The sequence below is a fragment of the Rhinolophus ferrumequinum genome, chromosome 4 (genome assembly GCF_004115265.2).
Source record: "Rhinolophus ferrumequinum isolate MPI-CBG mRhiFer1 chromosome 4, mRhiFer1_v1.p, whole genome shotgun sequence".
In the NCBI taxonomy this organism is placed as follows: domain Eukaryota; kingdom Metazoa; phylum Chordata; class Mammalia; order Chiroptera; family Rhinolophidae; genus Rhinolophus; species Rhinolophus ferrumequinum.
Window position 1 is genome coordinate 19,358,068 of NC_046287.1, and position 18,322 is coordinate 19,376,389.

Genomic DNA, 18,322 nt, shown 5'->3' on the forward strand with positions numbered 1-18,322 from the left:
TGCAGATAGCTTTATAACTACTACCAGGTAGTCCACAGCCAGTCACAGGCAGTGGGTGACCTGGGCCTGTACCAAAGCCCCTCCCAAGAGGCCCTAGAACCAACATACTTCGAAGTGGGCTTCAGACCACAGCAGAGCACCACGCAATAAGCCCTACAAATGGCACACAGAAAAGGTGGTCTCAAAAGACACCAGAGACCATTGGGGCGAATTACATTTAGTGGGGTATGCTGCCTATACAGCAGCCCATAAGCTGTGCATGTGGTCAAACCCCAGAGCCTGTCAGCCTGAGAGTCCATCCTACCCACTGATGTGCAATAGCAATCAAGGCTCAAATATAACTGGAGGGCACACACAACAAATACAAAGGACACATGGAGCACATGGAATAGGTGACAAGGGAAACTGTGCCAGGGCCCCACAGGGTACCTACTATATAAGGCCACCAGGCTAAGACTGGGGAATATAGCAGACCTATATAATACATAGAAATAAACAGAGAGACAGCCAAAATGTAGAAACAAATATATTCAAAAAAAACTCCAGAAAAAGAACTAAACAAAATGGAGGCAAGCAACCTATTAGTACAGAATTCAAAACAATGGTTATAGAGATGCTCAAGGAACTTAGTGAGAACTTCAACAAAGATATAGCAGCATAAAAAAGGACACAGAAACCATAAAAAAGAACCGGTCAGAAATGAAGAATACAATAACTAAAATGATGAATGCATTAGAAAGAATCACCAGCAGACTAGATGAAAAGAGTATTGAATCAGTGATTTGCAAGAACAACGGTAGCATTAAAACCGCCAATTACAACGAAAGAAGAAAAGAGAGAGAGAGCGAGAGAGGAGAGAGAGAGAGAGCCGCCGAGAGAGAGCACGAAGAGGAGAGAGAGAGAGAGAGAAAGAAAGAAAGGAAATAAGAAAGAAAAGAAGAAAGAAGAAAAGAAAGAAGAAGAAAGAAAGAAAGAAGAAAGAAGAAAGAAAAAGACAAGACAAGAAAGAAAGAAAGAAAAGACGAAGAAGAAAGAGATGGGGAAAGAAAGAAAAGAAAGAAGAGGAACAGAAGAGGGAGAAAGAGAGAGGATTGGCGGAGAAGAGGAAGGAGACAGAGGAAGGAAGAAAGAAAAAAGAATCCAAAACAATGAAGAATCGTTTTAAGAGACCTCTCTCTGGGACCACATAAGTTAAAAACATTCACATCACAGGAGGTCCAGAAGGAGAAGAGAGACAACAATGGACTGAGAACCTATTTGAAGAAATAATGATGAAAACTTTCCTAACTAAACATACAAGTCCAGAAAGCACAGAATCCTACACAAGATGAGCTGAACAGTCTCACACCAAGACACATTATAATTAGAATGGCAAAGGTTAAAGACAAAGAAAGAATCCTAAAAGCAGAAAGAGGAAGGCAACTAATGACTTATAAGGGAACTCCCTCATAAGGGATTTTGTGCCAATCCATTCTGTGTTCCAGAAGGGATTGGCACAAAATATTCAAAGTGATGAAAAGCAAGGACCTACAACCAAGATTATTCTACCCAGCCAAACTATCATTTAGAGTTCCTTGATTCAAAAATAAAGGAGTATAATGCTCTAAGAAGATGTGAATTGCCGCTAAGAGATTTCATGCAATAAAGGTTGAGAGGTGTCATTTAGATTTAAGTAAAATTTTAGGTAAGAGAATTTAAAAAACTTAGCAAGAAAAATTTTGTTGGAGTGGTTAGAGTTGGAAAAAAAAAAAAGGAGTGTGTTTATGGATTGGTGGATCACTATGAAGATAGTGAAGTGGATAAAACAAATGAGAGAAAAAAATGACTGGAAAGAAGGTTTCCTATTTATCTATCATTTCTTGTTTGTTTTAAATTAGAGAGACTTGAACATTTTAAAATGCTTATGAATAGGCATAAGCTTATGAGCACGTTAAAAGAAAGAGGTTCAACACATAGAAAATAGGAGAGAATTTCTGATCAGTTAACAAACAAACTACCCTGGGCCATAAATGGACCACCAATTCATTGATTTGTTTTAAGCCCATAATGTATTCCAGAGAGAAATTTCCCACAAATTATGTGATTTAGATTTCACTTGAAAATTTGGAAGATTTGGCAACTTTTGGGTCCAGTATTTCATATGGAAATAGCTATGATGACCAAATAATCACCATTATCTCTTTCAAAAGAAGTTAAGTATAGGTGCTTGCTTGATATATTTATCCATACTGAATAGGCCTCTGTAAGTGTTTAAATTTGTACAGGCTGAACTGTAGAATAACAATAGAATAATATATAAAACCTAAAAGAGTTGAAAGATACGGATTCAAAAAAATTAAAGAATTGTAACAGAAGTTAAGAAAGTAAAGAAACAAGGGGATATAGCTAAGTTTCTACCTGTTTTGGTAAAAAGTTCAAGAAGTTCTTGACTAACAGCATCTCTGCTCTCCGGAGTTCTGGCAAGATATTCTTTGAGACTAGAGGGTAGTTCATTACTGAAAATCTTGATTATAATAGTTTGTAGGAGCAGGACTAAAGAAAAAATGCATGCATGATATTCAGCGTAAGTAACATATTTAATTATTTTTGTGATTGGAAAAGGTTTTAAATAAAGTATTACTGCAAACAATGATAATAATAATAAATGCATTTATGGAGCACTTATGGTATTCCAGGCACTACTCTAACCTCTATAAATGAAACACCCCATATAATCTTCACAATCAGCCTATAAAATCATTTTACTCTCCCCATTTTACTTCATTAAAAGATGATTGTGCCAATTATATAAATTCCAGGTTTTATACTGCCAAATGGAAATTTCTCAATTTGATGAGATTTAGAACCATTATCTCCTTTAAATATTTCTACCTAAGGAGGATTAATAAGCTAAATCTCATTATCTTCATTTCATTATTAATTTTAGTAAATATTGAAATATTGTAAGGAACTTCACTACCACTAAATATTGCTGAAGGCATCAGCTGTGAACTAAATAGTTAAGTATATCACCTTGTACTATCTAAGTTTAAATTAATTCATGAGCCCCTAGAATTCATAACCAAAGCAATGTCTTCTCCAGCGATATTTCATCCGCACTGGGTAGTTTAAATGCCATTCCCCTGGGAAATGAATATCTGTAGTAGATGAACTTTCTGCTTAAAATTCTGAGATTGTGTAAGTAACATACCAAATTAGCACATAAAATACTCCTATGAGTTATTACTAATAAATACTAAAAATAACATGCAACGGTCTATACAACTATTCATCTTTCTATCTATATGTATAAATGATAAAACATGCAAAGATTTCCAGGTTAAACATTTTAAAGGAAATGCCTGTGTTTTCTTTCTCAAGAAGTTTAATATTGCTGGTTTTCTCATACTGATTAGTGTGTGCATGTAAAGAAATAGGTATTCCCTATGCATCCCATTTTCAATTATTCATATGTGCAATTATGTCATACAAATAAAGGTCAAAATATGAAAGAGAAATAAAAAGTTACCATATACAAGTGGCTTAATGGAGCAATGGCTTATTGAATGATATAGTAGTATTACTAAACTACTGTTAACTGATTGTGTGTAGTTAATACTTTATGTCATTTGTTATTGCACTGTGGTATAAAAGAATTCACTGCAAGATTGGGATCTACAGGGAGGTAACATTTAAACTCTATGGCAGGCCTTTCCATGGGGAAAGGGTGGACTAATGAAGTACTACTACATTGAATGACCTTAACATTGTAAGCACACTCATTTATTTCATATCTATCGTCTGGAATTCTTGTTTGTCACATTAAAAGGTACTTCTCCATTGGGACCCTAAGGCAATGTAGAAGTAAGAACAGTTGATTAAAATCGGTGATGCAGGAAGAGAGGGCACTTTTGCTTTGAAGCTTAACATACAGTTTTCTCCATGACACATGGGGATTCCCTTCTCCTCTCCACGTGAGCACATAGCCCCCCTTGATGTCAAAGGTAGCTGCATTTCCCTAACAGGAAGAAACCAGGCTTGCTGAAGTTAATTATCAGACTGTTTTTGGCCTCACTTAACTGCCTCGATTAGTGGCAGTGGAAACCTAATATGTAGCTCACTTTGTTCCTCACCTGATTTTCCAAGATAGGGAACAGAGACACATGCTAAAAGCGAGAAGGTATGAGTTGTGAATAAATACACCTACAGCACCTAAACGGAATTCAGCGGCTTTATTTAGCAGCAAGGACTTTAGCTAGATTTCCCAGCAAAGCAGTTTAGGCTGCATTCACTCTCAACTTGTGTGTCACTTTGTTATTTTGTCCCAATTCAAGGATAAATGACACAATTGTTACACATTGTCATGCAGGGTCTCTAGTCCTGCTCCCCGCACAAGAATGCAGGGCATGGTGAGGCCAAAAAGGAACACCCACGGAGCCATAGATAGGGGAGTCATACCACTGTATTCTCGCTGGCGGCTGGATTGGAGACACAGGAAGCAAGAACCACAGGATCCACAACCTGACATACACTTCTCTGCCAACCAACCTCACTTGCTAACTGCAATCCACTATTGTTAGCTTAGCCACGGCAGTTATATCAGTGGCTAGTGGCTAATGGATAACAGCTGATGACCAACTAGTCACAGCTGATGGCTATCTACTACCCGAATCAGCACCTTTCCATGGGAGGCCGAGAGCCTGGAAACTGGTCTCCTGGACTCTGTCCCACACACATTTAATAAATAAAATATTCAAATCAACATATAAATGTTACCCACTGGGTAAACCAAACTCTATGTGGAAGGGGCATATTTATTTCAGAACAAGTTAACAAATCATTTTATTGCTGTTGTGTGTGTGTGTGTGTGTGTTTAAAGGGCAACTTATTATTCAGTCTGAGACTGAAACAGTGCTGGATTCTTTCACAGGCGGTCATATTGCATAGTGGTTAAGAGCCCAGCCTCCACAGTTGGACCCGTGGTTTGGCACTGTTCCTGCTCCTTCTAGGATCTAGAGTAGGTTCATTTAAACACCCTGCATCGCAGTTACCTCTTGTATAATATGGTGATGCAGACAGCACATACCTAAAAAAAAAGTACATGAGAAAATTAAGTGTTTATGCATGTAAATACTTAGAACTATGCTGAACACAGAGTAAGTGCTATATAAGTATAATTATAATTATTAATTAATACATAAGAAAAACTCACTAAAGGGTATTTATATACTGTAGAAACACAAAGGACAGAAACTAAGTTTCCCACATATTTGAGTTTTGGTCTGACAATTGTGCACCTAGGTAGATTTCCCCATGAAACTATACTCTTGTCTCATGATGTGTATGGGAGATCTCCAGGTCAGCTAGTCTGAATATCTCTGGGCCTGATTTAAGCTCGGATTATTTGTACTATTGTTTGGGACAAACCCAGCCAAAGGTAAATAATTTTAAAACGACTCGACATCAGTTGTCATATTATGAAAGTTACCTAAAGTCCACCTAAACCACGTACACTAGGCAGTAAAGATTTTAACAGTATCTTGTAACTCAGCCATTTGCAGGGACAGGGGTCCTTTAGATCTTGAACAGAAATTTATTAAGAATTCCTTAAAAAAGGGGGTGGGGGTAGAGAATGAGGACACATTTTGAAGATTAGATATTAAGGGATTATGGTTCTCCTGGCTCTGGCAGTTGAGTGAATTATTTTCTCATCTTGAAACTAGACTTTTCTAAGAAAAGCAGTCTTTTCCATTGTGCAAAGAGGAAAATTAGATGGTGATAGGAAACCTGGTGATGAGCGGTGTGAGGACGAGCATAGATGCTATCATTATGATGTTTTGCAAAGGGTAGAACTTGTAAGCAAGATTCATGATTTACGCAAACTATTACTCAAAACAAAGTAAAACTTTGAAAAAATGAGCCTATTTAAACATTTTTAATGGTACATTTGTTATCAGACTTTGAAGAAAATCTCAAAGATAGAATGTGATCCACAAAATTTAAAAACCTATTTTATTTAATTTACTGGTAAATGGAGTGTTTCTCTTTGTTTGCTTGTTTGTTCGTTAGTTTGTTTGTTTTTCTCTTTTGTTCCCAATAGTCCAAAAGACAAAATATGACCATTCTTGGAAAGTATAGGATCAGTGACATGAATTTATGAATACCTATAAAATACAGACACACATATTCCCTTTGTCCCAATTTCCTGTTTTTTTTTTATTTGTCTGTAATTTTTCTGTCAGTTTTATTTTTCTGTATTATCTGTTTTTTGGGGAGGGGCAATCTAAAACTTGTTTGTGGAAGAAAGAAGGAGTTTAAAACGATAACTGCTATAAGTTCAGCATTTTCCTTAGGCTGATGGCCGCAAGTAGCATGTCTGTGGTGAGGTGGACAGCACTGGGGTGAATTCAGCAGAGCGGGAGGGAAGCTTGTGCAGTAACCTCCAGTCATGAAGTGTCAAGGAAGAAACAATAACCTATAAAAGCCGTGACCACATACCACAGTTTAAAATTTATACTATGAATGAACTAATGTGAACGAAATATCATAGTGATAGTCACTAAGGGAATAATTTTACTCTTTTTCAGCAGTGAAAATCCTGATTGATATCTACTAAAAGGTATACTAGTAGTTGTGAAAGAGGAAGAACAGTATATAGAGAATTCATTATGGGATCACTGTGCCTTTAAGAACACAGAGAGAATTTGAAAGCAATCTCTTTCAAAAGAACCAATGAAGGAGTTTCCTTTAGGGAGAGAAGATCAGCTCTGTTTAAAACAAAGCAGAACAATGAAGCATTTTTAGGCTGGCAACACCGCTCCTCCTTTTCCTAGTTTGGTTTGCCCTCTTAAGAAGTAACACACTGGCATTCATATTAGAATTGAAACTGACAAGGCATTCCTTTCATCCCTTGCTGCCAAAACTCCTCACTACTAATAATTAGCCATTCCTGGCACCTATCCAAGAGAGTTTAATAAATACTAGAATGGCTTCTGGGTCTCAGCTGCATTTCTAGTGTTAGCTGAGGAATGATGGGGGTTGGGAGCACCACTCCAGGCTGAATGAGATTTGCGGAATAGCATCAGTGCAACAAAATGACTTCTCTGTTGTCTATTAATGAATGACCATTGTGTAAATACATATTTTATGTTAGTGTATGTGTAGACATGCTCATTCAAATTGGTCATAGTCAACTTTATAAAGTTTATTTATACCTGTTTTAGAAAAGGGGTTAGCGTATATCACTGTGATATTTGATAATCCCTCTAAAAAAAGTCATTTTTTAAGTACATTTCACATAGGTGTGCTTTCCTAGGATTTCCAGACAAATGACGGTTCGTGATTTTCAACGTCTAAAGAATGTTGATTATATTTAAGAAATAGTCATTATAAATGCATTATTTTATTTATGTGATGAGTGAATTCTTCAGTATGGTTTGTGATGTTATCAATCCTAACTTTTCACAGAGCATATAACTGAATGCCTTGATAAGAGCAGCTATTTCTATTCCACTCTTTGTTGGAAGGAAAAAAATATGAGATGAATTATTTTAGTTTTTCTCATCCTTTATTCTTCTTCAAGGCAGAGGCAAATGACTTATCTGATTGCTAAAAAAAAAAAAAATGGAGAAAGGAACTGTATAGGCACGCATTTTGTTGTTGTTGTTTATTTGTTTGTTTTTTCCAGAATGACCTCTTTTTAAGATTATTTTGTTCTTTGTGTCCTGGGGCAGGTTCCTGTGAAGGACAGCATAATGATGCTATAGGTATACATCAGAATAATGGATAAATCTGGCTTATTCAGAGGTAAAAGTCACGGTATCATGTATCGCCACTGGTCCAAGCACATATCTTTACCTCCATGTCTCTATCTCCTGAGTCTTATTTCTGAACTCTTTAAAAGCTCTAGAGGAAGAACCAGCCTGCTTATTTAGCCTACAACCCAACTGATCCAGTCGCTCTATGGTGAATACAAATGGCATATGAGTGAATCTTGACAGATTTCTGTGCCTATTTTCCTAATCTGAAAGGACATATAGATGAAGTTTTGGCCTTTGTTTCAAGCCCTTAATCCCAGAATGGTCCTTTCCTGCCATAACCAACAGTGAAATATGTGAGAGTTTGTTTTATGAAATCTTATTGAAGACATTAAGAGTCAAGGAGATAATCTTACTAACCAACCAGTTCTACCTGCCTACTTTCTGACTTGGGATTTCACTTTGATGAAACTTGCCTGAATCTTTCTGAGAAAGTGAACCAGTCTTCTCCATGAATTTCCCTAGAAAATGATTTACTAGACCATTAGGGGAATTTTACTCTAACTTGGATTATATTTTCAGAACACAGGTATTAAATCCCTAACAAGTCTTCCTTCATTTCTAATTAAAAATTAAGTTTTATCAACATATATTTATCCAAAAATTAGAGTAGAAATCATCACTTCGGATGTTGACCAAGAATTAACACATTACAATCAGGAATTCAGAACATTTATTGCAAGAGCTGAATAATTGTAAATAACGTAGAACTGGCAAAGCAGTAACAAGGATAATTGTTTAGATATTTATTCTGTCGAAGTCATCAAACACCCCTCACAAACCGACAAAAATGTACTGCAATAAGCAATGCACCCCTACCCATTATTTTCCATTATGCTGTGAAAAAATGTGAACTGCTATTTACAAAGTAATTTCATTTTTGGTAAGAACAAATTAACTATCAGATTAGCAAACCTTTTTTTTTTACTTTTTATTTTTTTAACTTTTAAACTGATGTTGAACTGTGGCATTAAGATAACTTTCACTTCTTTCAATAAAGACATTTTTTTGCATGCTATTTATTTGTTTAAATCATCTGTCATGCCTTAACAAAAACCTCCTAAGAATGTTCGAATTTGGATTTGTTTTGCACGTGCAACTGAGATCTTATTAACATTAGTTGTCACTCTGTTGGTTTGACCTAAGTGACTAGATGCTGGTACCTGCCAGGCATTGACCAACTATGATAACAAACAGTTAAACAGCAATAATTAGAGATTTATCCCTTTTTTCCCCAACTACCCTACCTGGAGAATGTTCTGTTACATCATGAAGGCACAACACATTAAATATTTTGTGGCTATGGTCTAACACTTGTGTTACAACAACATTATTGTATATGAGGATCAACACAAACTGCCATTTCAACAAAGTTGTAGACACACATTTGCCCAATTGAAACTATTTTTGAATAGTAATTTTTTTAATATATGTAATTTTGATACATTAGTTTTTCATGATTGACAAGTACATGATATTATATTACCTTCTGAAGGATAACACTTTCCCATTACTCTCTCACTTAATGCTACTAATTAAGTGATTTGCTTTTGCCTACTTTGAAAATAAGGATGTCAAGAAAATCGGTTCTGAATTTCCAAGCTTTTGCAGAAGTCCTTTTTTTATATAAAGTTTCACATTTTCTTTATTTTACACAGAATCCCAGCATTATAAGCTTTAATAAAAGAAGCAAGATTCCAGAACCTGTTTTTAAACGCAAGTATTTGAGATCCTTTGAACAATGTGTGTCAAGACAGAATGCTAACGCAGAACACCTCACTAAAAAGAAACAACAAAATAAAGACAAAGAGGCAAGTAAAACAAAAAAAAGCAAAGGAAGGAAGCAACCATAAAACACAGAATTATGCTACAACATTTTTTAGGTGAACATTATAAGTACACAAAAGTTGTTAATAATAACTTGCTTCTATTTACAAATACTTTAACACTGACTTACAAGTGTCCACTAATGTTGTTAACAGCACAATAGGTTTAATGCTCATCTTTTTACGTTTCGTTTGAAGTATAATGTCAAGTATAGTAGTCCCAACACAAATCGGTGACAAAAAGAGCACAATTTTCTAACTGGATATGTTTGTCAGTCACTCTAATCCACGGACTTTCTTACTCTCCAAATGCATATTCTATTATTCATAGCAGCAGTCCAGGGTCAAACTAAAACACTATTTAAAAATAAAAAACAAAGAAAAAAGAAAAAAAAAGGTATTTTCACAATGGAGAGACCTCTGAAGAATAATCAATTCTAGTAAACAAGATCACATGGCTAGTAGAACTATCTTTTCTCTTATGTTGTAAAACATTGTATCCTCCATAGTGCTAACACAAAGTTATGAATATCCCTGCTATAAGGGGCATAGTTGTAGAGATCTACTGAATACATAAAGCTCTGACACACAACAGTATTAGCATGTCTATTTAGATTAAAGTTATTAGTTCCCATACAGCGTTTTGTTTTTGTTCTTGTTTTTTGTTTTTTTAGAGTTGGTGCTCCTTCGGACTCTCAATAGCACCTCCTGCTTGCTTGTACGACTTCAGATTGGCCAGAGGAATGTCTGTCATGTGGCTGCCATTGTTGAAATGGCCTTCATTGGTGCCATACTGCTTACGGTCATTGAACTGGTTCCTGTTGCTATCTTCTTTCCAGGCTCTGGTCAGAGTGTGCCCATTCACAAGCTTGTCCTTCTTGACCCATTCTTTCTGTGGTGCAAAGGTTGAAAGAGGGGATTTAGGGTGTTGATATGGACCCAAGCCTGGAGGCATCCAGCAATTATCCGAGTGACCCAAAACCAAGCACTCTTGAGTGCACATCTCTGTAGCTTCAGCTAATCCACGTGGACCCAGAGGCCCATCTGCAGAGAACAAAAGACAGAGAAAATAAGAAAAAAAAGTGATTAGAATTTTCTTTTAAAATTACCTCCTAGAGGAAAAGTGCATTGGTGATCTCATTTGTTCATGAAAAGCATAGTGTTAAATAATTCAAAGATATTTCCCCCCTCCTTTTAAGAATAACATACAAGGAATCAAATTTCTTGTTGTGGAGGCAAAAATTATGCATTTTCTTCCTTAAGTCTTTGTTTACATCCAGAAAAATAGGCAGAAAAATAAGTTAGTAAATAGATACATACATAGACAGACAGATGTGGGTAAGCAATATGGATGGACCACGATGTATCATTTCTGATCAACTCTTTCTATAGCAAATGTATTGATACTAATTTATGTCCTAATTCTTAATAAAAAGCTCATATTTATGAGAAATAAAAAACAAGTATGTGAAATGCTGAGAATATGTAAATGCTACATACAACTCCATGAAAACAAACTGCAAGACATATTAAAAATAAATACTCTAAATGACTATATAAAATATTGTTCCCCATGTTAATATGTGTTGTTTAATGTAAGAACTCATGTAAAGATAATTTTACATTAAAAAAATAATCATTTTAAAGAATATTTTAACTACAGTATATGAATAACAGCACACCTGGTCTGTGGGAAGTATTGTGAAATCGAAGTAAATAAAGAAACCATTTGCATTCAAAAACAGCATTTGGTTCCTTCTAAGCTTAACTTATTTCTGAGATTTGTAATATATAAAACTATAGCTAAGTTGTCAATTAGATCACATGTAGTTTAATGTTCAGGAGTAAAAAACCATCATAGATAATTCTCTCTCTAGTTCTCTCTCTCTCCGCCTCTCTCTTTCTCCCCCTCTCTCTTTACCAGCAGACAATCTAGAACATGCATTTTAACCATGATTTCAAACATAAACTCTTTTCTTATTACGTAGAGGAAGCCAGCCCTTTACTGAATAATAACAATAGTCAAATAGTCAAGGAAAAAGTTTTGTTGTTGTTTTTCTCCCTTGATTAAACAGTCAAGTGATAAGTGATAGCTTGGAAATTAAGAATTGATTTTATGAATGAGGTTAAGTGGATAGGTAAGAATGCCTGAGGCATAAAGCATTCTCAAAAGCAGAGAGTCATCAGAATAAAAGTGCAGAAGAAAATGCAGAAAACATACCAGCAAATTTTCTAGTAAATGATAAAAATAACTAAACAATTGAAATATAGGTATTTGCTAAAACGCAAGTTAGCATTACTAACATAGTCTAGTACCCAATAATTGTGGGGGTTTCATATTATCATCCACTTGTTTTAATATAATTCTAGCTATTTCTTGCGTGTGAAAACATACCTGATGAGATAGGCAGGGTTGATAGCAAATACCTGAGATCACAAAACAGGCAACATCAGAACGGACATTGGATGTGAAAAAATATGGCTCAAATATACTCTTTTATACAAAATCAAATTTCAGTCATTTTTTTCAATCTAAAATCTACCTTTTAGGTTAACCTTAAAATTCTTTCCCATCTGACTTGTATCCCAATTCCATCTAAAGCAAACAGTTTTATTTTGTTTAAACATGTGTCCGTTACTTAAAACTATTTTTCTCATAAATCTCCTCCAATGATTACTATCTTCCTAGGATATTTAATTTAAACTTCTCTATGAGCGTTTTTTTGCCCTCCACAATCTGCCCACATTTTAAAAGTTCAAACCAATTTCTCCCTTTTAGGTTTGCTTCCGTGTGCTCAGTGACTCTATATCCACAAAGCTAACACATTTTGCTCAAACCAATTCATCTTTTCACATTAGGTTTACAAGCTTAGAAGATGCTTTCACCTGGCCTATTTTCATTTAATTACTGACTCTTTCAAGGGTCAACTTGTTTCCCACATACCACAGAAAGCTTCCGAAACTATGTGGATTCACATCTCATACAGGTATGTACCTGGAAACTTTCCACAGATCTTCCCTTACTGATAAATAGCAAATTTCCTAATTGAGGTCCCTCAGCTCTTACCTTAATGACATTTTTTTTTGTCTTTTGGAGGAGTTTCTGTACATTCATGAGTATCTGTTTTCATTTTTGTTTTTTTCCCAACTAGATTTAAAATCAATTGGTGGAAATAAACAAATAAACAAACAAAAAAAAACACTTATCGATCTTCTGATTCCTCACAGTCCTAAGCAACAGTGATGATCTATGAATATATTAATTGCTAATAAAATTTTTATGAGGTTGAAAACGTTCTAAGATATTATTACAGATATTTTCCCCTTAATGACCAACATTATGTAATTATAATAGAAGATGCTGATTTCACAAACATTAAACCAAAAGCTTCCTTAACAGCAAATCTCTGCCTAACAATACTTTGTGAATTAATAAATGAATTATTAACTTCTCTGTTAAATATATTCACTCTTTTCTAGACATCAATGGAGATAAAGCAGTTAATCACCAATTTGATGTATAATATATCTTGAGTCCAACTCTTAATCTTTACCTTTCCAGAACCATTAATAAGTTTTTCTGTTCTTGTTAATATATCCAAAGGTAGGGGTCGGGGGAGGACGTCTTCAGCTGATAGAATCAGTTTTTCATGGAGTGCATCAAAGAGAGAATAGAGAATATGCAAAGTTGTTTTTAATATAGCCTCATCCGACATGCATTGTCATCTTACTAAATCAAGAAATATCATTCAGGGGTCGAGAACTACATGTTTGTATATCTTTAAGTATATGTGGACCCTCAGTCTTCAGCACTGAGTGACACAGTTTAACCAATAGAATATTTCTTTTTCAGAACCAATAATATTTCTTTATTTCATAAATACTGACTGAGTGTGCACTATAAGCTGACACTGTGACAGGCATCAGGAATATAGCAGTGAATAAAATAGATGTCAACACTAAATTCACGGAATTTTTCGTCTAACAAACCCTACGAAACAAATAATTGCCTTAAAAGTAGTGAACTGAGACAGGAGAAAAAGGTGTCACTGGGCAGGAATAGGAAGCAGTTAATGAAATAGGGAGGCATGTCCCTTTACAAGGTAACAGAAGCACTTTGTTTCAAGCTATATTATTTCTACCGTTTTCTGAAAGTTCTTCTGATAGATAACTGACAATTTAAAACATTTACAGTTAAAATTGTTGTGTACTATAAAAGGCCTTAAACTTACAAAAAATGAGTTTCTGTCCATTAAATTATATTAATTGCTTTGTGAGAACTGAACTTCATATGATTCATGCTTGTAAATCAATGTGAAGGTTTTTGATAAAGTCTATAAATATATTTAGAGACGTTTTATAGATGCTTAGATAAGTGTTTTAGGAAGCTTATTTTTGTACAAGATTTAAAAATCCATCAAAAGGTGGAACATAATACAATGACACAGATGAAAGCAATAAGCTTTTGTCACTTAGAGCTCCAGAAAAGAAAAGGCCACCAGGCCTGGCTACACAGGGGTTTGAACCAGAAACAGGGTCACAGCAAGCTGGAGCTGTGGAACCAGCTTCTGTACTGCAAGTAGGCTGGGGTTAGCTAGGTTCCCAGAGTTCTCTGTGGATGGTCACTCTAAATGATTAATTTCTCAGACTCCAGGGCATAGAGTCTGTCCCAAGTCTTCTAGTAGCTGATCTCTGGACAGTTAGGATGGGTGCTTAGTGACCTAGGAGTTTGAGAGCTCCAGACAGGAAGTGGTGGAGTGTGGACTTAGTCAAGAAGGGGAACTGACCACTTTTTGCCAAAACCTCATTACTGTGTCAAGAGAGCATTATTATTATTTTTTATTTTTTTATTACATTTTTAAAAATTTATTGGGGTGACAATTGTTAGTAAAATTACATAAATTTCAGGTGTATAATTCTGTATTACATCATCTATAAATCTTATTGTGTGTTCACCACCCAGAGTCAGTTCTCCTTCCATCACCATATATTTGATCCCCTTTACCCTCATCTCCCACCCCCCAACCCCCTTACCCTCTGGTAACCACTACACTATTGTCTGTGTCTATGAGTTTTTGTTTCTCATTTGTTTGTCTTGTTCTTTTTTGTTTTTGGTTTATATACCACATATCAGTGAAATCATATGGTTCTCTGCTCTTTCTGTCTGACTTATTTTGCTTAGCATTATACTCTGAAGATCCATCCATGTTGTCACAAATGTTCCTGTATCATCTTTTCTTACCGCCAAATAGTATTCCGTTGTGTATATATACAACAACTTCTTTATCCATTCATCTATTGAAGGACATTTTGGTTGTTTCCATGTATTGGCCACTGTAAACAAGCTGCAATGAACATTGGAGCACACGTGTTTTTATGTATAAATGTTTCCAGATTTTTTGGGTAGATACCCAGGAAAGGGATTGCTGGGTCATATGGTAATTCTATCCATAATTTTTTGAGGAACCTCCACACTGCTCTCCATAACTGCTGCACCAGTCTGCATTCCCACCAACAGTGTATGAGAGTTCCTTTTTCTCCACAGCCTCTCCAACACTTGGTACTATTTGTCTTGTTGATGATAGCCATTCTGACTGGTGATATCTTGTTGTGGTTTTTATTTGCATTCCTCTGATGATTAGTGATGCTGAGCATTTTTTCATATGTCGATTTGCCATTTGTATGTCCTCTTTGGAGAAATGTCTCTTCAGGTCGTCTGCCCATTTTTCAATTGGGTTGTTTGTTTTTTTGTTGTTGAAGTGAATGAGTTCCTTGTATATTTTTGATATTAGCCCCTTATCGGAGGCACTGTTTCCAAAAATCTTCTCTCATACAGTTGGTTCCCTCTTTATTTTGTCCACGGTTTCTTTTGCTGTGCAGAAGCTTTTAAGTTTCATATAGTCCCATTGATTTATTTTAGCTTTTACTTCCCTTCCCTTTGGAGTCAAATTCATAAAGTGCTCTTTGAACCCAAGGTCCATAAGTTTAGTACCTACGTTTTCTTCTATGCAGTTTATTGTGTCAGGTCTTATGCTTAAGTCTTTGATCCATTTTGAATTAATTTTGGTACACGGTGACAGATAGCAGTCCAGTTTCATTCTTTTGCACGTGGCTATGCAATTCTCCCAGCACCATTTATTGAAGAGGCTGTCTTTTCTCCATTGTATGTTTTTTGCTGCTTTGTCAAAAATTATCTGTCCATATTTATGTGGTTTTATTTCTGGGTTCTCAATTCTATTCCATTGGTCTATGTGTTTCTCTGCCAATACCATGCTGTTTTGATTATTGCAACCCTGTAGTACAAGCTAAAGTCAGGGAGTGTCATACCTCCAGCATTGTTCTTTTTTCTTAAGATTGTTTTGGCTATTCGGGGTCTTTTGTGGTTCCAAAAAATCTGATGATTTTTTGTTCTATTTCTTTAAAAAATGCCATTGGGATTTTGATGGGGATTGCATTAAATCTGTATATTGCTTTGGGTAATATGGCCATTTTAACTATGTTGATTTTTCCAATGCATGAGCATGGAATGTCTTTCCATTTCTTTGTGTCTTCTTCAATTTCTTTTAAAAACGTCTTACAGTTTTCAGCATATACGTCTTTCATATCCTTGGTTAAGTTTATTCCTAGGTATTTTATTCTTTTTGCTGCAATTGCAAAAGGAATTGTTTTTTGTATTTCTTTCTCTGAGATTTCATTGTTAGTATATAAGAATGCAATGGACTTTTGTACGTTGATTTTGTAGCCAGCAGCTTTACTGTATTCATTTACTGTTTCTAACAGGTTTTTGGTGGAGTCTTTAGGGTTTTCTATATATAGCATCATGTCATCTGCAAAGAGTAACAATTTAATTTCTTCATTCCCAATTTGGATGCCTCTTATTTCTTTCTCTTGCCTGATTGCTTTGGCAAGGACTTCCAGCACTATGTTGAAAAGCAGAGGTTATAGGGGACAGCCTTGTCCTGTTCCTGAACATAGAGCAAAGGGCTTCAGTTTTTCACCATTAATTATGAAATCAGCTGAGGGTTTGTCATATATGGCCTTTGTTATGTTAAGGTCTTTTCCTTCTATACCTATTTTATTAAGTGTTTTAATCATAAATGGATGTTGTATCTTGTCAAATGCTTTTTCTGCATCAATTGATATAACCGTATGATTTTTGTCCTTTATTTTGTTTATGTGATGTATCACATTGATGGATTTGCAGATGTTGAACCATCCTTCTGCCCCGGGGATGAACCCCACTTGGTGGGGATGAACCCCACTTGGTCGTGATGAATAATCTTTTTAATGCATTGTTGTATTCGATTTGCTAGAATTTTGTTTAGGATTTTTGCATCTGTATTCATCAGAGATATTGGTCTGTAATTGTCTTTTTTTGTGTTGTCCTTACCGGGTTTTGGTATCAGGGTAATGTTGGCCTCATAAAATGAGTTAGGGAGTACTGTCTCTTCTTCAATTTTTTGGAAGAGTTTGAGCAGGATTGGTATTAGATCCTCTTTGAAGGTTTGGTAGAATTCACTAGTGAAGCCATTTGGTCCAGGACTTTTGCTTTTGGGAAGGTTTGGATGACTGATTCAATTTCGTTACTGGTGATCGGTCTGTTTAGATTTTCCAGTTCTTCATGGTTCAGCCTAGGAAGGCTATATGTTTCTAAGAACTTGTCCATTTCTTCTAGGTTACTGAATTTGGTGGCATACAGTCCTTCATAGTATTCTTGGATGATCCTTTGTATTTCTGTGGTGTCCGTGATAACTTCCCCTTTTTCATTTCTGATTTTGTTAATTAGTGTCTTCTCTCTTTTTACCTTAGTGAGTTTAGCCATGGGTTTGTCAATTTTGTTAATCTTTTTAAAGAACCACCTCTTTGTCACATTAATTTTTCTATTTTCTTTTTGTTCTCTATTACATTTAGTTCTGCTCTGATTTTTGTTATTTCCTTTCTTCTGCTGACCTTGGGTTTCATTTGTTCTTCTTTTTCTAGTTCTTTAAGGTGTAACATGAGGTTATTTATTTGGGATTTTTCTTGTTTCTTGAGATAGGCCTGTAATGATATAAACTTCCCTCTTAAAACTGCTTTTGCTGCATCCCAAAAATTTTAGTAGGATGATTTTCATTGTCATTTGTTTCTATGTATCTTTGGCCCTCTCCTCTAATTTCTTCTTTGACCAGGTCGTTCTTTAAAAGTACGTTGTTTAATCTCCATGTATTTGTGTTTTTCCCTGCTTTCTTTTTGCAGTTGATATCCAATTTCAAAGCCTTGTGATCAGAGAATATGCTTGGTATGATTTCAATCTTCTTAAATTTGCTGAGGCTGATTTTATGTCCCAATATATGGTCTATCCTTGAGAATGTTCCATGTACACTAGAAAAAAATGTATAGTCTGATGTTTTAGGATGAAATGCTCTCTATATGTAAATTATGTCCATTTCATCTAATGTGTCATTTAGGGCTGCTATTTCGTTATTTATTTTCTGTTGGATGATCTGTCCATAGCTGTCATTGATATATTTAAGTCCCTTAGTATAATTGTGTTTTGCTGAATTTTTCCCTTTAGTTCTGTTAGTAGTTGCTTAGTATATTTCGGTGCTCCCTGATTGGGGGCATAAATATTGATGACTGTTATGTCTTCTTGTTGTATAGTCCCCTTTACCATTATGAAATGTCCATCTTTGTCTCTCGTTACCTTTTTCACACTGGAGT

General features: G+C 35.4%; 1 protein-coding gene across 6 annotated transcripts in view; it reads right to left on the bottom strand.

Moving 5' to 3' along the window:
• Positions 1–8,457: 8,457 nt before the first annotated feature.
• Positions 8,458–18,322, bottom strand: part of PCDH9 (protocadherin 9) — an 875,404-nt gene continuing 865,539 nt past the window's right edge. For 5 of the 6 annotated variants that reach the window (XM_033104110.1, XM_033104109.1, XM_033104106.1 and 2 more), the window contains one exon: positions 8,458–10,666. In XM_033104110.1, the coding sequence (XP_032960001.1) occupies positions 10,293–10,666 (374 nt within the window). In that variant the 3' untranslated portion in view covers positions 8,458–10,292. The remainder of the gene's footprint in view (positions 10,667–18,322) is intronic. The other variant, XM_033104107.1, reaches the window with a different exon arrangement.